At 41.9% G+C, this 25,150-nt stretch overlaps 2 protein-coding genes across 88 annotated transcripts in view; one reads left to right on the top strand and one right to left on the bottom strand.

Moving 5' to 3' along the window:
- Positions 1-2,543, bottom strand: part of LOC111250825 (uncharacterized) — a 135,137-nt gene extending 132,594 nt beyond the window's left edge. For all 50 annotated transcript variants that reach the window (XM_086989886.1, XM_086989901.1, XM_086989907.1 and 47 more), the window contains exon 1: positions 402-2,543. In XM_086989886.1, coding sequence (XP_086846012.1) covers positions 402-1,984 — 1,583 coding nt within the window. In that variant the 5' untranslated portion in view covers positions 1,985-2,543. The remainder of the gene's footprint in view (positions 1-401) is intronic.
- Positions 1-25,150, top strand: part of LOC111250837 (uncharacterized) — a 182,166-nt gene that overhangs the window by 74,722 nt on the left and 82,294 nt on the right. For 19 of the 38 annotated variants that reach the window (XR_015328201.1, XR_015328190.1, XR_015328199.1 and 16 more), the window contains one exon: positions 2,539-4,128. The exons of 18 other annotated variants lie outside the window; for them this stretch is intronic. Coding sequence is in view for 1 of the 20 variants with exons in the window: in XM_086989952.1 (XP_086846078.1) it covers positions 2,539-2,586; positions 3,092-3,214 (171 nt within the window). In the remaining 19 variants the exon portion in view is untranslated. Of the gene's footprint in view, positions 1-2,538; positions 4,129-25,150 lie in introns of those variants that run through there. One more of the 38 variants, XM_086989952.1, reaches the window with a different exon arrangement.

Below are 25,150 nucleotides of genomic sequence, written 5' to 3'. Positions count from 1 at the left end.
TGTGAAAAAATTACTCATACTAGAACCTCATCCGAGAACCCTTGAATTATCTTTTAGCAGAGTAATTTGGGTGCACAGAACGATTCCTACATACTATTAGCCATGGATGCGGTCATCAAAGCCAGTGTAGTCAACGTAGCATGCTAAACAAAACCAATTACGAACAATTGACGCTGGCCCCCTGTCTTGGCAGCTTTTCAACTTATTCTCATTGCCGTTAGCTCATCTATTGTTACAGTATCTTCCCTATGCTTATTATAATGTCGTCTGTGAACGCTATCGAGTTCCGTGCCGAACTGCGAAGTACAGATAGCCGGTCACATATTTACCTGTAAACATTACATTAAAAGAGAGACGCGTACGTGGAAAAAAAAGACGTTCTATGAATAATGTGCACTTACCAGAAACGTACGCTATTCCCTTCATGGCGCTGTCGGCTAGGGGTAATGATGGAGGTCGCGGAACAGCTGTTGTTCTGGCTGTGACTGTCTGCACAATTGTTGAAATGGTTAATGTTGTTGTTGTTGTTGATGTTGGCACTTGTAGATAGCTGTTGCTGTTGTTGTTGGTTGTTGTTGATACTATCGTTATTTTCTGTCACTGTGGTACTGTCATGAATGTCCTGTTGTATTTGATTTATTGTCACGGACGTTGTATGACAGCTGTCAACACAGTCTTCACATTCCTGTTGCGCGTTATGACGGTGCTGACACTGTGCTTGCGCATTCTGCTCTTTTGATTGCTCAGTTTGTTGCTGACGGTGGCCAGTGTTGAGGGTGTTGTTATCGTTGTTTATTTTGAGGTTGGTACTATTGGGAGCCTCGGCATCTGTCTCTATAGGGACAGGTCGCAGTGTTCCAAGGGGCGCGACGGAGCTCAGCGACGCGCGATGCGACCGATGCTGGCTCAAGTTACCCGGAGAACCCAAGGAACTGGGGCCTTCCGAGTGTAAGTCCCCGGACCTCCACTGCGCGGCCGGCGCGGGTGGGTAGGCCAGGGGGGAGTCTGCTCCGTTGACGCTTCCGAAACGCGAAGAAACGGCCATATCGAGTTGGCCGTAACTGCCTGCCTGAATACTACAGGTCGACGTCTTCTGAAGGCCCTGAAGACTGCCAGCCCGGAGTGATTCCGGTTGCTGGCCTGATAAGCCGATACCGCCCTGGCTGGGCTGCTGTGAACTCAACTCCACGAGATTTCTGTTGCACGTTGCTGTGTTGAAGAGCAGGTGATCTACGCTTGTGGAGTCGCCCTTTGCTCCCGGCGCCACCGGCACGCTAGGCCGGTGATCTACCTCGGCGTCAACTGACCGTGACGATTTTGATGTGAGAGTGAAGATTTCACGGCGACGCTTATGGTCACCACTACGTGTTGCAGCAGTGCCGGCAAAATGGGTCGAGGTGCCGGCTATCTCAGATGGCTGTTGCTGCAGCTGTTGTTGTTGTAGCACAAGGTTATCCGAGGAGCTGAGGACGAACTTGCGGTTGGCAGAGGACAGGGAAGACAGGGCTGAAGTCGGCGTGACGATGGTGCTCGAAAGCGAACAGATTGACGCTAAAGTCGAATGCTCTACGGGACTACTTAAAGAATTATTTAGGTTGTGCTGCTGCTGCTGGCCGAGGGAGTTTGCTGCTTGCAAGCTGCATGAGTTGAGGGAGGTCTGGCTGGGCGCTGAGATGATCGGTTGCTCGAGCAAAGAGGACACTGAGTCCTTGCACGGGCTGAGGGGCCGGCTCAAAGGTGGCTGATGGTTATGATGCTGTTGCGCCTGCACCTGCTGCTGCTGCTGCTGTGTTATGCTGCTGTGGTTCGTGCTATTCTGGCGTGCGAGGGACTGTGCCGGATGGCCTACATTGCCTGTAGTTTGGCTGTGGCCTTCCACGGTTGCGGCCGCCACAATTCCAGGTGAATGATTCCGTCCACCGGCATTGTTTGAAGCTGCCGGCCTTGAGCTTGCTGGCGGATTCAATGGCCCCGGTGACGTCATCAAGTCAGGTCCCCGATCGGGATTGGAACGACCTCGCACTTAGGATGCCCGTTACTATGGGCGAGTGCTGGTATAGGTATATTTTTATCGACTGATAATGACGGCAGTGATAGGGGAGTGTGCGCTGTGCGCTATACCCTTTCTGTGGGCCAAAGTTGTTCCTCGTATTTGAGGAAAATGGGACAAATGTAACGATCGCCGGACGTCGTCTCGATGTTTGGTCCTTTTCGGTTGTCGGCCTTGTTGCTCGTATTGTTATGATAAAGTGCCGTATTCGTTCTTGGTGTGATGCTATTGATGGTCAACGTTGGCTTAATTGATAGAACTGTGCTTGGAATACTGTGGTTTCGGTTGGCGTCAACGATATTCGACTTGTGATAAGTTTGTTTTAAATTGTTGACTTTCTCACCCTTTATCCAAATATCTTTAACCAAATATCGTGTTGTTGTAGTTATTGTTGTTGCAGCTATTGTTGCCTCCTTTTTGATTTCCTCCTCGATTTGTGTACTGATACCTTTTTGTTGTTGGCGACGGCGTCGTTATTACATTTGCAGATGCTGTTATTCGCAGCTGGCCGTGGATGGTGTTCTTACTCAAAGTCGGTGCGCACGCTCGGGGCAAGCTGCTCGAGTTTGGTTTCGTGAATGATGAAAATCATTGAAATGTTCCCATAGTATTAATAATAATAATAATAATAGCGTAGTAACACGCTTGCCATTGACCAATGAACAGATAGTTGTGGGTGTTCAATAAGTACAAAAAACCTTCCTATTTATTCCTAGAAATAATGCCAATTCTGTAGATGTTCTGTCGGTCCCTAGCCGTTGCTGAATTGCAGATCTCGTTTGGTTTCTTTCGAGGGCTTCGTCTTGCACTTCTGTATGAAACAATCTCGGTCTGTGATATCTTCTGCAGGTCAGGTTTTCCCTCTCAAAATCTGTTCTGCTCTACGATTTCGTTTAAAAATCGTTTTCGTTGCTCTTGTTGCTTCGTTGAAATTTTTCACGAGCTTGTAGTGCAGGTAGCGGTGTACGTTTAATGCAAGTGCTGTCATTAATTTAACATCACTCTTTTCGATGTTGATCTCTCGCGTTATCATTCTCCTAGCTTTTAATGGGGGAACGAAACGTCCGTGTGCAGTTTCGCCATGTTTCAATACTCAGACGCCCCTCTCAGACCAGGATGTCGTTCGATAAGTTGTTGTGCATTGACTTTTTCCGCTGTGATTAGTTTCGCCCGTTACCCATCATGCTGAATGTGGCCTTGTCGCATTGATTCGTTTAATACGTTGCTGCAAGTATAGTTCCGGCTTCGCTCGTAAGAATAGTAGCGATCCTCCGGCGCGCTCTGTCGTCCCTCTAGAGTCTGGTCAACTACACCCGATCAGTCTTCAGAGCCTGTGTAGAACATATCCTGCCGCGCACCGACTGTCGATCGTGAGGCGATAACATTGATGCTGACTAGTGTCGGTCGACAAACGGCTACTTAAATCAGATTTCGTCCCGTTCAAACAGCACTAATGGCTGCGTAAGTTTGTTTTTTTTTTATGCGTGTTATATTACATTATGCTTCGCTAATTCCCGCACTGCCATTAGCCGCATGGTAGTAGGCTTATAGTTAGCGTGGGAATACATCGAGTCATAAGAATATTATAGAACACTGTAAATCGGTGCATCTATATAAATGTACTTTTTTCTTGTAGCAATAATACTGATAACATTAAGAAAAAACGATTATGGTTTCGCGGTTATGCTCCTGTGTTCGTGTGCTTGTGACATAATGCCTCTGCGGCTCTGGGCGCCGCGACTATCCACCGCCTTTGTGGGCGCGTCGGCTGCCGGAGTACCGGTGGCGCTTCATCTCTTCCGAGTCGGCCGAAGGTCCACGGTCTTCAGCGCGAAGCACTCAACGAAAACCGCTTGAAGCTGCGGAAGCCGATCGAGACATACCGTACCGCTAAGTACATGGTCTTTTCATACGCTGCTTCTGAAATGTACAGAAGAAGTGGGACAAGCACAGAGGTCCACAGCGAACAATTTAGGTTATACTATATGCCGACAGTGGTGTTAAAGCAGTGCCGAAATCATAGAAGTGCAAGATGGTTATAACGATAACAATAATAGTAATGATGCTTATGTATGTTTTTTTGACGTATTTTTTACTAAATACAAGAAGGCGTATCTTTTTGGTTCGGGACCGAGCGTAGATGCACCTGATTTTGCATTGCATTGGAAGCAATGCAATGCAAAATCAGGTGCAAAGTAGGACCCAATGTTTGACCATATCACTTAGAAGCGTCTCATGCAATATTAATGCTGAGGCCGTTCAGCGTCATTGGAAGTCAGTTACGTGTAGTTCTGTACCTCTAAAACTCTACAGATTCTAAAGCTATATACTGAGCACCCAAATAACATTTAGAGGGAACAGCAATATACTTGCATGATCAGCTTGTTTATATAGCTCGCTTTTAGATTTCATTCAGTCTAATAAATAAACCGAAAGGGGGTCAGGTAGATTTAGCTTGAACTTGTCAAAAAATCGACATCTCTTTGGGTATCCCTTGAAGTAAGATGTATCTTCAAAGGCATCACTTTAAGTCACCATTTTCTTTTCTATTAGATTGGAAAAGTTTTTGCGCTTTTTTTTGAGAAAAAAAAAACTTCTGCCCTACCGTTCCAAAGTTCTCTTGCTACCTTGGTAGCCTGCTATAATAATACTGTGCTGTGAAATATCTTGTCAAGGATCGATGTTTCAAGCAGCAAAATGTACATTTTTTCACCTTTTGCATTTTGTCGAGGCCAAAAGAGCCTGGGGCATTTGCCTTGTACATGGTAATGGCACTGTCGCTAACGAGGCTGCTTAAGAGTGGTTTGTCAAATTTGAAAACAGTGAGCAGGACCTAGAGGATGTTTTTTGCTTTGACCAACTGTCTGGGTTCGATGACGACCTTCTAAAGGCATCTTTGAAGTAAAAGGGTCAATAAACAACCCGGAGATTTGCCGAAAGGATGGGGTCCGGTTCAGGGCAGATTACTTTGGTTCTGTGAATTCACACAGAAACCCGGAGCTTGGGTAAATTCAGAAAATTTACGGCTTAACGCTATACCTGAACATTTCGCCATCTGGTATCAAGCATCACGCGGCCATAATAACTAATTCGTCACTGATGACGAAAAATGGTATCTGTATATGAAGTAGAGATAGGAATGGGTAAGGCCCTGCGAAAAAAGCCAGGCTCCTGGCCTCAACCAGACCTTCATCTAGAAAGAACTGTTTTTTGCCTTTGGTAGGATTTTAAAGGCTTGATTCGTTCAAAATCGCTTTCTACGCTCGACAAGCGAAGTTATGTTTTGCTTCATAACAATGCAAGGTAACGGTCGGAAGACACCAATGACAGGTTTTACCGCAGCGTCCAGACCTTGCACCGACCGATTTTTTTCCCTAATCGATTAGTATCTACTGGACGACACCCAGTAATGAATAAAATAGTGTTAAAAAATTGTCACAATTTTTAATAACAATATAAGTATTTTATGTAAGTACCACAGCAAGAGCAATGGTAATCTCTTAAAAGCGCAGTGTTCGGAAAATGCATTCCCGATAATTACGATAATAATAAGATTTTACGTTGACTCGAAGTATAAGGTACTGGATCCTAAAACCTTACCGACCCCACCCATCGTTATAGGTCGTAAAATACATAATAATATAGATAAATTTCTAGCTTGTAGTATACAATCATAGAAAATGCATATCACATGTGTAATGGAGATTTTGCGGAGCGACATTAATGTAGATGATAGCAAAAACGTAACACTGGCCTCTGGGGGCAACCTCGCAACGTAGATCTCATAAGGGCCCCCGATATGAATAAGAATATGATGCTTATTTATTAATGATTTCCACCTAACCAAAAAAAGAATCATAATATAATACCTAAGGTCGCAAATACCATAATATCAAGATCGAAACAATTTGTAATGAACCGTTGAAATTGGTACCTTATGGCACCGGCAGGTAAAACTATAAGTATGTCCCAGTAAAAAAGTTGTATAACATATGGGATGTTGCGTTTCGAAACCGGATGGGTACTAACTTTCCGAAAAAACTGAAAACCTAAGAGCACACGTATGCTCAGTAGAAATACATATACGTGTATATATACACGTATATGTTTTCCTATTGTATATATATATATATATTCATTATATTTCGAATTATCACAGTCATAGACAAAACTTAACTGTGAATAATTTCTTATGCTAGAAAAATGCACCACTACGATAACTCTGCGGGTTTCAGTATAGTCAAATTTATACGTTTAAAGAACAATGCGTAAATGATTACTGGCTCTCCTCGCCTCTCAAACAAAGCCCAACTCGTCGGTATGCCGGTGACCGAGCTATTGGAAAGCCGGGTCGGCACTACGCAACAGAATTTTTTGCGGCCATATGGTAGACAAATAACAATGTTTTATTTGCTTGACTAAGCAGTGAAGTAGAAAGTTTTGCCATTCCTAGCTATAATCAAAGCCCCTTATAATATGAAAAGCATTTTCCCCTTAGATTTCTTCATAGGAATTTACCAACAGCCCATGCAGCTCCATGCTGTGGGACTTTAATATAAAGTATGGAGTATATATATATATATACCTTATATTTTTTATATATATAGAATATATATTTTTTTATGATCCGTGTCTCTGTACAGTGTAGCATGGAATAAAAGGCCCAAACTATGCAAGAGAATTGTCGAGTTCTCTTAAATGAAAAAAGCTATGAATCAGATAGTCTTTCTTTTTACAAGCCTAGCATGGGGCATCAAACACACACAGGCCAGGAAGAGTACTCGTATGTATGCACTGACGGATACATTGAATTTCCGCAGAAGACCGTTTAAGAATAAAGATCACAAAAGCAAAAAATCCCGGTTTGTTATAGTAGGTCAAAAGTCGAGACCTATATAGAATTGGAATATTTTTATCGATACTGTGGCATTCACGTTAGCCTTAGATGCACTCTTAGATGTTTTCTAATACCGATATATTCACGGTATTGTATGAAGGTAATAAGTGTGCAAAATTGTTTCTGATGTAGGTCCGCACAATGACTAACTTGCACGTTTGATTGAGTAAGTTATTGTGACTCCAGACATTTTAATCGTTAGCTAAGATAAACATTAGAACGCTTATCGGCGTTCTTAGACAAGCACACGCGCGTTTCCATGCGCGAGTCTCAAGTTTTCAGTCATCAAATAGATGTCGAACACCGAAATGAACTTTTTGCCTATTAAACTTAAGAGTAGACGATTTCCTATACTCGAGTCTAAAAACGCACAGGAAAAACAGAACTTCCATGCGTTACTGATACAGCACATATACCCGCACACACTCACACAGCGATAACGTACATGATATGCTCAAATACGAACAAACAATGTAAATGTGCGCACATAAATACACATAGGACATAGGTACAGAGCCAGACAAAAAGCCCCTCGCATGTCATTCCTGATGAACGCGTTCAAATTGATGACTGCATAACGCCACCATTTGTTCTGCGCCCTTCCTTTCGACCGAAAGCTCTATTGCTCTCCTAGTTATTCTTTGTGACCCCTATGTGCTGTTGGTTCTTATAAACTTATTATCTTATATATATTATTTATAAATCTTACATATTCTATAAATACAGCTCAATCGTGCGTGGTCTCATTAAATGTTAGGCCGCCTTAGCTAAAAACATCAGTATCACATTTCGTATCGATTGAATCATCATTATTATGAGCATTAGTCACGATCATCATAGTCAGCAGTATCCGAGCCAGTAGTAGCGAGCGTAACACTGCTATCTTTCTAATGGCCATCTGGCTCTGTTGGCGCAACCCCACACAGTAGCATCCTTATACTCTATGGGCAAGCAGCATATAGTTGATCGATGCGATTCCATGCAACGGCGACAGCGACGATAGGGGGCTCACAACAGCCGCGCCCAAAACGGCATCAGCGGCAGGCGAGTCTGTTCTCCGCTGTTTCTGCCATCTCAAGACCGCCCTCGCAGCGGTATCTTTCCATCCGCAGCCCTACCGTCTCGAATGGCTGAATTCGTCCATAGATTGTATCTGCCATAGAGGGCATTTGTTTGGCATTTGCATTGCCACCGTTCCCGCAGAAATGTAAACCTCACGCACTACGCTTCTGCTGCCTTTTGTCGCCTTTTCCTTTGTCCACGTGTCCAGTTCTGGGCATGTTCAAACTTTATAGTACCCCTTTCGCCAGCCTGCGTACCTAATATTTGTTCTATCTGTCAGCGTGAAAACGATTTTGGTTTCTGTGTATGGAAAGATTCTAGCTTTAGCTGCGCCGTCATCCTGATAGCCTTGAGTCAAAAGGTTGCCTCCAAGAAGCTCTGCAATCTGGACTTTTCTCTAATCGACGCACGGTTTAATTTTTTCGGTCGACTATATCATTACGGCGACCCGCGTTCCGATGATGAAGATTAAGATGGCAATAATTATTAGCGGCCGTTACCGTACCTCGAGGCACCACTTCGATATGGCGACGCAAACAGATGATCTGCCAATGTGGGTGATTCGTTACGTTCGCTAAGCGCCGAGGGTTAATCCATTTTCCGCGCCCGCTGGAAAAGCAATCTGATCCTATCAGCCCGGCTGGTTTACCCAACGATTTCGTATATACAGGTAGAGGTTTTAGTGCGGATGCAAGCGAAATGGCAATAGAATATAATATTATACATTAGTGTAATATTACAGAAGGTGGATATCGTTGTCACGTTGCTTTGGACGGCCAAGTCTGCGCCTAAAGGGAAGCTGTCTCGTGCCTCGTCACCGATAGAATTATAGAGTCACGTTTGAGAACGGATTATGTTGTAAAGTGTTTCTACGAAGGGAGCTCTGCCATCTGTCCAGACGATCTGTTCTTGTTGTACCTGAATCTTTCGTAAAGAAGTTAACATATGAGCGAAAGAAATTGTTGCTTACAAAATCCAAGAGGCATTTAAAATAGACCTTTCTCGTACGCCATTTTTATCCATGTTGGAATTCGGAGTCGTTGCCACGAACACTTTTGTCAACTTCTTATTGTTTTTGGAGCCACAGATGAGCTGATTTAACAAATAGAAACCTGATTGAAACAGTCTCGGTGTGGGAATTTCGATCTCGAGAATGCTCTTCGCTAAGGACGAGGGTCCCTTCTTGCCATCAACAAAGTGGGATCAACAAATGAAAAAGGCCACCGCTGCCATTATAGGCATTGTGTAATAGGTTCCTTGCTGGTTATTCAGAGGTGACAAGAACTGCATTCAATACGGCAATACAGCCACGGCAACTACTGCATAAATACTGATCCTACTTGGATACATTTAAAACTCAAAAGCAACATAATATATAGGTTTAGGGGACCCAGCAAGGTATTGTGTTTGACATTAGGCGAGCGCATTTCAGAATAGGTCTCTTTTAAACATCAACAAAATTCCAGCAGCCGGATAAATACTAGACGATTGTACTGTCTCAGCGTTGCATCAGGCGTATCATTACCGGCTCAATAAAAAATAATGTCAACATTGCGAGAAAAAGCCAAAACTCTATGGCCCACAAAGATAATAGCTTTTATTTATACTATATATAATATTTACTATATAGAATAATACGCTGGATATTCTCTCTAAACAGGACAACAAATATAAGTTAAGACGCCATATTGTAAATCAGCATCTCTAGGTGATGATAAAAAAATGCTACGCGGGACGTACCCACCAAAACTAAGTCAAATAGGACCAGTAGTTATTAGTGAACGGGATATTTCTGTATTATTTCCCTTAATGTATAGTTTCCTGGCCGGCTGCCTATTTAATTGTCGTTTGCGAATTGTTTCGTATCCTGGCAGCTGCATTTTTCTACTTTGTCCTGAAGAAATTACAAGGAAAATCTCCCGAAATATTACAGTGGCTTACTTTTTAATTTCGTTAGCACTTCCTACTTTTTTACCAGAACACCGTGGCACTCAGTAACAATGATCGCTCACCCGGGGCCCTCGTATGACCCTCGTTGACAGCCTGTTAAGATGGTAATCTTAGGTTGTTGTTGCTTGCTTGACTCCTAAGGTTGGGAGCTAGAAAGAAATTTGGCATAGAGGATAGAACGCGTCTTTTTGCATGCTCCCTGTGAGCGGCTACAATGACCTAAAAACGCACAGTCATCTGGCAAAAGGGTTTCTCCGACTGTGTCCACTTCAAGCCTGTTCAAAAGGGTTCGGATCGGCCCGCTGATCGATCAATTCGAGCGTCGCAGCAGGTTGGACTTATGCTAACCCTTATATCTACATATATATTCATTTTCTGGAAGCCAGCTAGATTCAACAGGGGGCTCGTATCTCGAAAATTCCAGAACAGAAACGTGTACCCGAAGGATCTGATTAGAAGGTTTCGTTTACGAATTGCAGACGAAAATTAAGTTTCGTGCGCTGTTGGCATGGATTATACTGCGACACCAATGGAAACCCCCTCAAGACCTGTATATGCTCGAATGATCAATGAGGACTAGAGCTAGTACTTTTTTAGTTTTTTTACTGGTCCATTTTTTCTGACGATTAGTACGCATAGACTACCTGCTAGATAAAGCTATGCTCTACTCCTATAAATTTACTTTTACAGGTCCGATTTATACTTTTGGTGTTGATGGGCTGAGCTACGCTTAGACCTGTAAACTTTTATCGCGCCATACTCGTGCATTTCGTCGTCGTGTCAAGCGTATCACCTAGTGGCATTGATTACAATCAACCTACAAATAACATAAACCAAGTCCTTGCTAGGCCCACTGTTAGTAACAACACCCTGATAACTTGAAGGAAATTAAATCTGACTCGCCGGCATTCAAGCCCGCGATGAAAACGGGCCATTAGAGCTTTCAACTCTTGCTCAAACGCATTTATTATCCGGCCCTTTATAAGATCTTTAAAAGCAAGCTTTTTACGACAAATAATGTTCATTCCATAGATGAAATTGTCCTACGTCTTAAATCCCAGTTAAATTTTGGCCGACGGATTACGAATATATTTGTGTATTGGCCGAATGAGCAAATTATGAGCGATTATATATTGAAGAGAATAAGCGTCAGTCAGCAACCCCTATGGTATGTCATTGCGTAGACAGCTCTCCGGGTTTGATATCCCTGATGTCGTCTGTTCGGTTGGCAATTAAACAGCGACGAATTGTTATGTGGCCAAGCTGCAATAATCGTTTGACGATAGGCTGGTCCTTCTGAAGCATCCGAGGCTTTTCTGATTGGATACCGCCTGTGTCTAAGGTTTCCGCGCGTTAAAGGCTTGAGGCACGAAAAGTAGCAGGACACAACGCAGCTAAGGAAAAAGATGGAGGGAAAAAGATGACAGGACTACACAGACGGAAAGTTGAGAACGGCGTCCGAGAAAACAACTGCACTAACGAAGTAGGCCGGTTACGTCTACCAATAGACGCCCCGAAAAACAATCTGCTAGACAGCAAAATATTGCCTTAAGCGTAAGCGCTTATTTCGTAGTACGAGGATCAAAGCATTTTTTTCTATTTTCATTTACTTATGTTTTGTTGAATTTCTGTGACAACAAAGTCTCTAAAACATTGCTGTATAGCCACTTAAAGTTCGATAGAAGATACCAAATGTAAGCGGCTTTAGGGCTTTTTATGCAAAAGGTCTGTGTCAAGCAAAAGGATCAACGTGCCGGTCTTAGCCTAAAATGCAGCTCATATCCATCAGTAATGTCGAGTCAAAGAAACCTAACTTACTTTATTATTCACTTAATAAAAAAAGGATTGGCAAAGTTTGCCGTATTGAAGTCACATTATATTCACATGTATGTAAACAGCAGTGCGCGAAAGAGTTCCTACCACAAATGGAAATAGTTGTCATAAAAATATCGCAGTATAATAGATAACTAGCTTAACAGAAATGGCTCATCGATAGTACCAGCTTCGATGGTAATTTTCAAACATAACTTTTAGTAACCCAGTACTTCCGGAAGGAGAAAGTATCGTAAACACGGTATCTGCACAAACAACCACTTTTCAATTTGCGAGGAATCTATGCACATTAAATAGATATTTGTATTGCTCCACTGCAGTGGTACAATTAGCAATAGCTCTGCGCTTAAAGATCATGCCGTAGATTGGCGGCCAAAGATGGCAGGTCGTCAAGGCTATGGGTCCCTGATCCAGCATCTTCGGACTTCTCTTCGGCTATATGTTGTTGGATATGCTGGAGGGTTAACGGCTGTGCCGTCTTTACTTCTGCCTTAAATCGTGTTAACGTCCGAATCGGTTGTCAACATGCTTTTCACTATGTTGATGCGGAACGAAGAAGAAATATCAGCGGGCGGCAATGACGGCTCTATAGTGGCATGCTTCAGGCTCCGTGACAGGCTGCGACAGATACGCAATCAGTGTCAATTACCCCTGCAAGATCCAGAAGCCTTCTGGCCTTCCGGTAAGGAGGAAACAGCTATGCGACCCTTTGTCATCGCCACCGCAACCGTTGAAAGTGGAACTTATAAGTTCCACTTTCAGTCAACATTCGTGACATCACAATCGCTGAGTATATCCGTATAGATAATCATGATAACGTTACGTAAAGCAGCTAGCGCATATAAGTTGTCCCTGCTTTATATATGCTTATCAACGACGCATGTAATTTGTCACTTCGATAGGTATTGAAAAGACTAATTCAGACGGACCAAACAACTGTCTTTTCACACCGCTTTTAAGCTAGAAACATTACTATAGTTTCTATAAATCAAAATTCCGACAAGCGTTTGTTGAGATCTTTGTTTTCAGCAGGGAGTTGATTATGTTGAAGTTAGGAGATCTATAAATGACGAGGCGACTTGACGGAGGGGCACTGTTCCGACTAATACTTACACATAAGTCACGCGTTACTTCATTATGTGCAGGAGGTGCTCAGGATTCAACAAAGGATTATATTTATACGGACCCGTTCACTTTTATACTTTTCTTCTAAATCGCTGACCTAGCTTAGGGTCAGCGGTCTGTAAAAAGTTTGAACATAATATCTATATAAGAATCGACTTCTTCGAAGAGTCTACCTCGATCGATTGATTTTAAAATAGGAAAGCTGATTTTCGAGCGCTACGGAACATGCACATAGATAAGTATAGTCATTAATTTTTCCATTTTTTATAATATTCGTAGCGTTTATGTGTAAAAATTAGAAAAATATTTTAAACCTAACTGCTGAATTTATAAATGTATTATTAAATATACTTTTTTTATACAATACAATTGCGTTTTTCATCTCCCAAGAACATTCTGTTACTAACTTCGCCCACGTGGTCACGGCCTTTCTCTGGCTTCAGTTTCTACTGCTTGAGCACACGTAATTTACTACTTCGATACATTCGGCCGTTCACGTTATATCTATAATATTTAATATGCGACCAATTTGGGTTTTACAAAACGATACATAACGACAACCAGGCTTCCAATGATCTTTATTTGCTTTTGTCCGGTCGTACGTAACCGTCATTTCAAAACAAAGACTGTCAAAAAGTGCCACTGTGTAAACGAGAGATGCGGAACCGATAAACTTTGGACCAATATTTTAACGTTTTAAATCTGGGCTTTTACTTTTGTCGCATATTCCACCTTTTTAATCGACAACTTCCGACAACTAGACATTTTTTGACCAGCGGAAGGAAACCCATTTGCATGACAGTCGGCGTACCGTTTAGAGTTTGGCCTTTATATACTGATGTAATCTAAGGTTAACTTTTAAGATGGAATGAAAACGCCAACATTACGAAGTTCCGTACGCATATTGCCGTGTTGTGAAAGTTTTGAGTTTCTATTGAAATCACGAGTAGACCAGCGGTTGCGTCGTGAAGATACGACTGGCGAATAGAGATCTTCAGATTTGCTTTAAATGAATAAGAGCAAACATTAATCCAGCATGTACTATCGGTGTATTATTGATCCGGATTGTTTGATCGGTTTTTCATTCACAAAAGCCAGGTTCGCTGCACGACCTACGACCTATTCACTGATGGCCAATGCGGCAAGAAGAAGCGGCTTAGCCCGAATGACAGATGATGCAAGCAGGCACGATTTGTCGTATTCTTTTTACAATTGTCAAAAGCCTCAAGGCTACCCTGTGCACGTGTTTCCAAAACGTTTCGGAGCAACATATAAATATTCAGAGAGAAACTTTTAAATTGTCTTGCGGTCCATTAATGTTGTTCATGGAAACAAATTTGGCCATTATAGTATATATATATATACAATTCTAAGTTGTACTTAAAGTCTATAAGACGTCTTTTTTCTCATCGTAGGTTCGTGCAATGTTATGACAAATGACCTTTGCGAGCTTCGCTTGATTCGTGTATCTAAGTCGTCTAGGTCATTGTATGTGCAGACCATACACACTGGTAGCAAAAATGATTCCGATAGTCATTGCAAGATATGCATAGCTTACTTACTTAAACGATTTTTTGATCTTCGTGAATATTGGAGTATCCGGAGAAGTCTTCACTGTGCATGCGGACTAACTGTAATAGAATCGAAGGCTATCATAGGGTTCACGAAAAGCTACATCTATTATTTGGAGATAATTTAGGAGTAATACGCTGCCTGTACACCACATTTTTTTTCTAGAATTGCTTCCATATTAGCTAACCAGAACGTATGCTTTTTGTCTTGGTAGTTCATAGAAATGCAATTTCGTTCAATCAATCTGAAGTGATGAAATTTCCTTTTGTAGAGTACGTGTAGATAATAAACCTGGATAGAACATGTCTGCCGTTAGCTAGTGCATCTGTACCTTATCTGTAATAGGAAGATAGTCTTCTATTTACGTTCCGTGCGATTGAAATGAAGTGGGCGCGTATGACCGACCCAGCCGATTCTATATACAGAGAGTACATTCAATCCTCATATAAAATTTCGGATATCACTGAAGCTAGCCGAAGTAACATGCTGAGTATATAGGATGTTTCTGAAATCAACGCTATTCTATATACGTAAAACCTACACGTATGTTTGATTGGAATGGATCAAGTCAGCATCTGTACTTGCATCTCGCTCATCCATATGATCCTGATCCGGCAAATGGCCGAAAATGAGAAGGGCAGATAGCATTATTTAGATTAATAAAAAAAAAAAAAGTAACTGTTATCGCATATAGAACTCCTAGTGCGGTACATACGTGTTGTTTCGATTAACAGAATAAACCTAAAAATAAGTTACCCTCAGACGCGATAAAATAAATAAAAAACTTGTCTGATGCAATGAACAGCAGTAACGATCGGCAGAATTCACTACTTCGATAATTTATATCATTGGAATACAATAATTTAGCCTAATGATAAGTTCGCAAGTTGAATACTGCGCCAATTCGCACTGCACAATCAGATTAGAGGCCGAAAGCTAACTTTCTATGCCCTAACTTCCTACCGCTTACCCTATCCTGGCTTCTTTGTTAGCTATCTGTCGAATAAGGAGTGCAGGTCGGCAGAGGTCGTACATTCGAAAACTAGCAAGGGCTGCTTAAACTACGGTTATCAATCTGTATATCATTCTGTAAACAAAGACGAATGTATTTTATATATATGAATACATTTACTATTTATAGTAATAATAATTAAGGACAGGCCACAAACCGTAGAGAGGTGTTCCATTTAGACAAGGCCAGTTCTTGCTTTGACTGCACAGCTAATAGGCTGTATAGTTGCCTGTTTATCGCCAAGTCGATGATCCTTTGTACACAGGTAACTTTCAGGACAGCTGGTACAAAGTGCTATTGTACAAGCTCTCGTTTCAGATAAGTAAACCCTTATCTCGACCGCATCATCGAATCAGCCAGAAGACCTTTCACAGAAGGTGTTTCGAAGTTAGTTTTTAGCTTTCTGTGAGATACTAAAATCAATTTTCACATGTACTTGTATTTGATTCTTAGAAGAGTGATTTTTTTTTTATCAGAAATTAGCTGTATCTGAGTATGGCATTTACGTAAGCCTGTATCAGCATTAAAAAGCTGACACAGGCCTGTCGTATGATGTTCGTACGTGATACAGATCATCCAGCGTATAGACAATACGTCTCAAGTAATTGAGGCATGCAAAATGTATCGAGCTATGTACGACAATACACAAAAGTGTACCCTTATCCATTTTATTAATTTGCTTCTGAGCCGGCAGCTTGAGACAAAAGAAAATCTTTGGCCCGAGGCTAACTGCGAACCAGCAGTTTGCATTTACTAAATAATTTCCATTATATTACACCTTATATATTCTCTCCTAGCCAGTTCATTGACCAAGCCAGATTCACTCATGGGAACAGTACATATCAATTCGTCTAAGTTATTACCACTATATAATCGAAGGAAAAGATAGAGGGGTATACGCCTCGTTCCCTCCTCCAATAGACGAACAATTGCAGACGCACTGCAAGAGGTCTGAGCATAAAATTTAACTTCACTCGACAGAGGGATGAACTGACGGGTTTCCACCTTTCCAGCATTACTTAATTGAATAGTTTTTGTCCTCGTCTTTGAATAGAAATACCTTGAATAGTGTTTACTTTTTCAATAAGCACTCATCGCAGGTTCAATTGAATAGAAAAACACGAATCTCACACTGTGCAGATGCTACCGCTGTCTTTCCCATTCTTTTCGCATCGTAGGGTTTGTCTCATGTGCAGCGGATTTTCCTGTTCTTTTAGAGAAATTCACGTGTGTCATCTGTGGTCAGGCTGACTAACTTACTCTAGCTAGAGATGGTAATCATACAACGACCAAGTTAACCCTTTTAATATTGACAACGAGTTTATTCTACTAGGAGAAGATTAGATACGCCAAGGAACTGGGAAGGAGTAGATAAATATATAAACGTAGTACTATTATAATTACAACATAAATTATTGTACTGTACGAACGGTAAATACCTACTTCGGTCAAATATACTCGGCACCATTTGGATCGTCGTGTTTCAATAATAAACGCTGTTAATAAGTTCTGTGTAAACAGTGTCTGATCGTGGGCGAGCAAGGCAACAAACTGATCAGGCAAGACTGGTGGAGCTTCCTCCGTTCAAACATCTCAAGTAGGAAAAAAGGCCGATTATCGCTTACTCAATTCTACCAACGGCACGTATGAATAATATTTTTCAAGTTCTATTGTGCACTTGATGGAAATTGGTAATTGGTCGATGGTCGCGCCTCCAGTCCTGAATCTATCATTGATTTTTTACAATTGTGCGGAGTTTGCGTAAAAGCGATTTTATTTTTGCTTCGCATAGCGGCCTGCTTTTGAGGGTTTAAGGACTTTTCGTGGATATCTGTGTGCTTGGCAACCTTGGCCTGTCGTTATTGGCCTTGGCTGCGGTATCAAAGCAAAATCGGCGTTTGGGTTGTATTTTCTCGAGGAACAGCTAAATAGATAACGGACCTTCCTTAACATTTAACAGTCTCTTAATTACTGAGATGAAAGCCGCACGCAGAGCTGGCTAGACGCTTGATTATTGCGTTCATTTATTTAGAAACGTTGTGGTCGGCATGAAGGACAATTGCGCCATAATTGATTGCAGTTGTCACTTACAAGCTATATGACAGCTACGACAGATTTTGGCTAACGAGGTGTCAACTTTTGTAAAACGGTGCAAGTTCTTCATATACAAAAAATGCGAAATTCTACTATGACAAAAACGCAACTAAACTCCTAACTGGCTATCCATCCGCATCAAAATAACTCATCAGGTACTTTACGCCTATACCCGAACATAAGGCTAGAGAATCAAAAAGCGCAACACTTAATCCAATTTAAGAAGCTGCCTAGTATGGGTTCCATATGAAAGGTATTACAGCTTTTTTTTTCATTAGTGTTCCCTTTGCGTTCTTATATAAATACTGGTATAACGGATGCGGTTTGTGTACACGTTTCTCGTTAGTTCAGTAAACGGCAAGTTCTTTCTACAAGCTTTCTTCGGTTGGGACGTAAATAGTCATTGAATCCTCAGTGAATAGAAAAGCTCCAATAAAAGCAAATTAAAGGGCAGCTGTTTCGCTTTCGAATACTACTATGCATTCTGCTATATTCCGGCATTGTCTGCATGCTCATGCATCGGACAGAGGGAATTTACTCCTTTGTCCATTTTTTATCCAGACTCGACAAGCGTCACTTTGTCTCGACAGGCTCTTTCTTTGTGGGCTTAAAACCACAACGCGGTTTTTCTTTAACCAAAAACAAGTATGGCCTGAATCATCAGCATCTCCCGGTCTCCTCGCTCCTCGCTTTTTCTCACTGGATTTTTCCAAGATCATTGGACGCCCTGTTTTCTTTCACTAAGTTAGACAGGCATACTATTCTGCCTTCTTAACCTGACCCTATTTTATCTGACGCGCATTGCCTCAATCTTTACATTAACCGCATTGTTGCAGATGAAAGACCCTTTAAGCGTACGTCGCTTCCTTATCAGCGTATGTTCTAGTTCTGAGACACTCTAAGATGGCTTTGTAAGCTGCGTCCATGGATTGCTCGCATACTATAACCTAGGTAAGGCGTGGGTGCAGGAATCGCTTATATCATCTGTTTTTAACAAGCTGGCGATTTGTTTGGTTTCGATTAATAGGGAATATAAACAAACATAAATAGCATTTGTCGTTCTGTGTGCACAATCAAAAATGCTGAGATTTTATGTGCAGAACCCCACCTTAAACTGGCATGCTTTCGGTACTTAAAGGTAAAGATATTTCCTACCCAAACGTCTACATTCGAGATAAAGTTGCTGGAAACACTTTGAAATTTCTGATATCTTTAAGGCGAACGTGCAGATACTATTCCATTCGAGCAGAGTTGCTGAACGTGTACAGCTTTATCTAGCAGCCCGATGCGACAAGGCGGCTAGATGAGTTATTACCATCCATTTCGTCTTTTAGTCCTAAACTCAACTACGCTTTTGTTAGGTTCACCTAGGTAACATCAGGCCAAGTACTGAACCAGCAAGACGCCACTCGTTGGCTACCAATTGTCGTAAATCAACCGCGTTGTTCTGGGAGTTGAACGTGCACCCATAAGTACAATTGATCAATATATATTCAAATTTACTGTATTGTCTTTTTTGATTCTTCTTACTATTGGATCTCTCATAAATGCATATATACAACGGTTAGTGTTGATTCTACACACGCGCAATATTAAGCAGAACTTTGGGATGTTATTTTCAACGTTGAATGTGCCATGCCAACTGGTTATGGTGGACAAAACCTTAACTTTCGGTTATCGCTGCCTCGCCGCATCTATTATTTACAACAAAAGAGTGCTGCATACATATACTTCACCATGTATTTGCTACTGCAGACAGCCGTAGGCGTTAGGCAACTGCGTCGTCTTCTTACAGACCCTCCCATTTTTCGCCCAAGCTGGTAACTTGTATTTGCTATAGGGCCTATTCCGGTTAGTAGCACCAGTACGTGTTTGAGATCTTAGAGCATTTAGGTGCCGCCTGGGGCCACAACGGGCGCAAGGCTCGCATAGTTGACCAAGCAAGTATTAGCACCACATCATTCGATGATAGCTCGATTAGGTTGCTCGTCCTGTGGTGCTTGCCGAAGTGGGGAATTGTTAGACCAACAGCGATCGGACAGCCCAGGTTGTTACGCATATGCGCGTGTGTGTATGTATGTGTCTCTCTAATAGAGGCGGTGGTTTACAATCAAAGGTGTACGAGGGAAGCCGGACAAGGACAAGCATCCGCGTCGACTTCTCCGTATCGATAGCTGTGCAGCGACTGTCCAGCCAGCTAAGTCCGTAATTGGGCCTTAGACAACTACAAAGACAGGTGCCAACAAAGTGCTTTGCTGGGAGAAATAGGCCTCGGTTTAGTTGGTGAGACCAACCGCTCTAACAGCTACTGCTGTTGTCGTTGCGACGACGCACGCGTTAAGCTAATAAAGAGGGAAACCCAAAAGCTTGTCCTGCTCAACTTGCCTTCAAAAAGATACAGGTTGCCTGAAATGTGCTCCTACTCAAGGTTCAAGCGCGCAACTTTTGACGGGTACTTCTTTTCATCTTTTTGCAGCTTCAAGCTTTCTTTCAATAGAAAAAAAGATTTTTGAAACTGTTCGTCTACTCGTTAGTTTGAACGTACTTTTTGAAAAAGGAGAACTGCGAAAACGAACCAGGTTTTGTCTACACAGACCCTCAAACGTACGAAAACGGGTATATCAATTCAATCTCGAACATCGGATAACGAATGGTAATCGCCGACACCCGTTGAATAGGTTACGCGTTTGGAAACCTAATCATAGTCAAAGGCTTGGTATGCAGTGGCTACTACTGGCTGCCAATGAAGTCATCTGTAGCCTCTTGCTTGACTTATTTCACTTAATTCGTTGTTGTTATATAATGCATTCAAGTTAAAATTTTTGGTACAGCAACAGTCCCTGAAATTTCGAAAATATGGCAGGCGGGCGGGGGGTGGGATAGTAGGGGTTTTTTTTGGGACATAAAGATTTTCACAACCGCTTTCTTAGCCATCGGCTTTTGCAGAATATTCGTTCTGGCTCTACTGAATGTTTAAGGCTAAAACAATTAAAACTAGTGCATATCTTCCTAAAAAGTATTCTCATTTAGCATGTCTAAAATGTTTGTAAATTGAATACAGTAAATATAAAGATTACGTTACTCTAGGGTTCAATCAACGCGGTTGCTTTAAGCCTTTTTCTCAGTGACTTTCGGCCACGTCGTTAGCTTTCAGGGGGAGCAGCGTATTTAATAATAAGCAAAATATACACACTGAAAGGCTTCAAGCGTACGTTCGGCCTTTTGGTCTTAGAGCTGTTCAAGATCTGATTTATCCGCCAATTGCCACTCTTAACAAGCCAGGTAATACATTCAGAGTACCTAAGCTTTGGGAAAAGATGGTCTGGGGAATTTTGAAAAGCATAATTATGTTCGTCGAGCGTGACCCGTGACTAAACCCTAGCGTTATCTGTCCTTCTTTGTTGTCGCAGCGATTAAAGCCCTGGGAATCTTCTAATTATCTTTTATAGCACTTGAAAAAAGGACCAGAATTTTTTCTGGGGTAGGTCTTAGTCCGAGCGACATTTCTCGTACCTGTTTGAAAGAATTGTCCAGAAATACGTACATATCAGCAACAAGTTGTACATTCATGAGCCGGTCTGTGGGCCTGGTATAAACTTCCTGTGGCTTCGCTGAGCGTCGTTTGCGTACACTCTATCATCCACGACAGATACGAGAGAAAGATTATACACTAATAGTACTAACTGCACTCTATTAGATTTAGATGGGTCAGAGACACACGAATAATTTTCATTTTTAAACGGACGCTTAATTAAGCAAATGCGGGCCTTGTTAACACTGTATGTATGAACTGTGCTAAGTGCAATGGCTTTTTTAACGTAAAACGTGACGTTTTATATGGACAGGTATATAGTTCCTATGCGGGGCCTATTACCACTGAAAAAGGTTCAGCCGTAGGTACTCGAAGACTTGTAAACGGCGTTTAGGAATTACAAAATATCTTCATGCGCCAATATCAAATCATTTGCTTTCGGTCGAGAAGTTTCCCTTGAATCAGTTCGACGAAACTGAGTCCGGATTTAATATATATGGGAGAAGATAGCTCATAATATTCGACGGTGTGAGTATTGTCACCTGTATAGATTTCAAATAGCTTCATACCATAACTAACAAACATACTCATAGGGTTCATACAACGCAACGTTGAGCTGAAACGTTCCTTTCAGGATTAGTAGGGATGCCTGGCAGTGCGCTTGTTTTAGACAGAGTATTAAATAAAAAGGGAGCTTGCATAACACCACAGCATTCCTAAACTCTACGCTTACGATTGATAATAATATTATTACTACGGAATTCATTCGAGTATTCCTACAAAGTTACGACATTTTATAACATGCCTTTCAAAATTTATTTTCTGTGTTGACCAATTTGATCTCTGCTGATAGTGCTACTCCATCTTCTATTTTTCACAAGCGACCGAGTCCTGATTTTTGGGAAAATTGTATTTGTGGTTCTTCGGTATTGTTTAGGCTAGTTAGACGATAACATCGCCTGCTATTACTGAATAACATAAAAGGCTCCTAGGTCAAGGCAGCCAAGAAATGCATTAAAAAGCAAACCTATGAACACGTTGTCTTCTACGAGAGATTCTTTGCCTGTTGCTGATAAACATCCTACAATCGACAACTAGGTTTTTGCTAGCAACAAACATAGCTTTTTTACAGCCTGTGTGGTGGTGTCGGAGTATTACCGTCTTGATTGATTCATGACAGAGTGTTCACGATTGTTCAAAACTCTGTCTGTGACGAATATTCGGCCTAAAATCGATTAACGTGCCCACGACTTTTCGCTTCAAACTCGTATAGGCTTTTGAATCTTTCTAGGCACCTAAATGAACTAGAGGCCTGTTTTACATGTCAATCTCATTACTCTATTTACAAGTTTAAAATTGTAGCCTAAATGGGGATCTAAATAAGTTTTGGGATTTATAAGTACTTATCAATTTAAAGGCTAGACTACTGCAGCGTAAAACAGACAAAGTTTTCCGATCTTCCGTGTTTTACATCTTTTATAGGCAGGAAAAAATGGAAGAGCTTGGTTAACCTTGGAAGCGTTTCTCCCTACGACTTTGGCCTTAATGACATGTGTTTGAATCTTACCCGACCTGTCTCCTAGGTTAATCTATTGCAGAGCTCGTTTTCCCTACACTTCCGTTCTTCTGTGTGCTCTTCTGGGCTTATTCTAAATCAATTATGAAAATTAACAGCACAGTTCATAGAAACCGTAGGCGAAACAATACGCCTAACGACTAGTTGGACACACATGTCTGAATTGGAGTACATTGAGTATCAAAGAAGAACTTGATGATGAACACAAATGCATGTCCGATTAGAGTAGTCTGATACTGATTTAACGCCGGTACCTTTGTCAGTCATGGAAGGTTTCAGCCTGCGTTATTATGCGGAGCGACCTAAAATATGTGCTTACTTAAAGATGTGAGTGTGTGACTTATTTTTTCCTTAGGACTTTACGAGGTTAAAAAATTGCATAAAATCCGCGGCGAGCAATTAAAGATTATGATGGAAGCACTTATCTCTTCTTATATATACACCTCTTAGCATTACCACTGATAAAAAAAATTGAAGGAGAATAGGCCAAAGCCGTTATATTATGAATGAAGATACGACCTCTAACCAGACTTAGGTTGCCTTTACAAAATCAAGTTTTGACGGCACACAAGTCAAGTTAGTTAGTAAGTCGACGACAGGTAACAATTTATGCGTACCAAATACTGAATAACAACGAGCTGAACGCTTTTTCAGATGTCACAATTTCCTTTCAAGGTATGCTGGGAACTATTCGAATTCAAATATCAAATAAAGTATTTACCAAATCAGTACGTGCCTATTTAATATAGGACAATCTATGAGATTTATATCCAAGTACTTAGGTCACAGAGCCCGGCCCCATCAGTGTTTCCAAAGCCTGATTAATCTACTGTAATGATTTTATTTCTCGCTGTTAATCGAAAACACCTGACCAAGGTCATAGCGCAAAAATAGGCTCCTTGCGTTGTGTTGCTTATAGTTGGCAGTGAGCTTTTACCGTACAGCGAGCCGCGTGTAGACGATTGTGCGACTAGTCAACAGCAACCGCTTTCTTGCATAGGAGGAGGAACTTTATCTTTGCCAGGCTCTGGGTAATGTCCTATCTTGCCTGCAGCTTGCAAGCAGCCAATAGGAATAAAAAATTTACAACGAACATCGACTCCAATATTAATGGACAAGGCGTAATCCTGATAGGAGCTTGTACTGAGTGGCGAAGACCCACAGGAAAAGTCGGAGCCGCTTCGCCTATGGTAGTTGATCAGGATTTCTGCGTTGACCATTGGCAAAGTGAATATCCAAGGCAACTAAGTCATTTGCCAGTAGTCCGCTCTTCGTACGCACTAAGCTCAGTATAGCTCGACCAAAGCTCAGATAGATTGAAACCCAGTGGGACTGCGCTGGTTCGGCCTGAAAACGCGGCACAGGTGACACAAGTAGGTTTCTTTGGTGATCTGCGTAGACTGACTGACTGACGAGCGTAGAGTCAGACGTCTGTCGTATGATCGGACAGTGACGAGTTTGGTCGGGCGGCTCGTTTGAGGCAGATGCCGTTGCTGCTACTAGCTGTTAGTCATAACGAGGCTTGTATAGGGGAGGTTGTTATGCCTCTAGAGGCGTGAAGGGTGCGTGACGAAAAGAGAGCGGGCGTGGCCACGTACCGGATATTGCATCTGCGCGCCATTCACTTCCGCCACGAATGAAAACCTGGAAACTAGTGGTAGGCAGCAAAGGCAAGCGGTGACCCATGGAGGTCTGCCTGGCCCGCTGCCTCGCCTATTGGCCCCTCATATACAAAGAACATTACCAGAACCGCGTCGCGACGGCACTGGTTCGTAGTAAGTGTAGCCTCTGCAAAAGTAGAAGACGAAGCAAAACTGGGAGACGAACGAATAGCCTGACTATGGTTTCTTGGCTTTCGTTCGTACATTCCCTCGGTTCCCCTGGCCTAGTCGCCTTCCTCCAGTCCAAGTCGGTCGTTGTTGCGTGGCATTGGGGCCATAAAGTCGAACGACTTATGACTGTCAGCTTGATCGTCAGTGTGGCGCTGACAAGATTCGGGAGAAAAGAATGAGGCAACGTGGTCAGACAGCGCTTGAAGGATGACGCAGCCTTGCTGGAACCGTGTATCTTCTGCCACCACCCCCCAATAATAATCAGTAGAAATGTTACTACTAGAAATCATACGTTAGAGCTGTTATGACTTCCTACAGAACAAGAATCAAGGATACAACAAAATCATAATTCCGATAAAATACTAGATAATGTAATAACTAATATATTACTGTGTATAAGTGTAGTACTGTAAAAACAGAAATTTAATGGTTAAAATACCTATTTTTTTTTTCAATAGTATGCTACATAACTACTATACTTCAATACTACGTAACACAATAGAGTCTTTTGAAAAGCAAAATAGTATGTGGCGTATGCATACTAAATAATCTGTTTGTAATATAAAGACATGATAAGTGAGCAGCAATGCATACCACTTGTAAGTTGTTGGCAAA

This window comes from Varroa destructor, unplaced genomic scaffold (genome assembly GCF_002443255.2).
Source record: "Varroa destructor unplaced genomic scaffold, Vdes_3.0 BEIS01000005.1, whole genome shotgun sequence".
NCBI classification, from domain to species: domain Eukaryota; kingdom Metazoa; phylum Arthropoda; class Arachnida; order Mesostigmata; family Varroidae; genus Varroa; species Varroa destructor.
The sequence above is the reverse complement of the archived record's forward strand: the minus strand, read 5'-3'. Positions and strand labels throughout refer to the sequence as shown.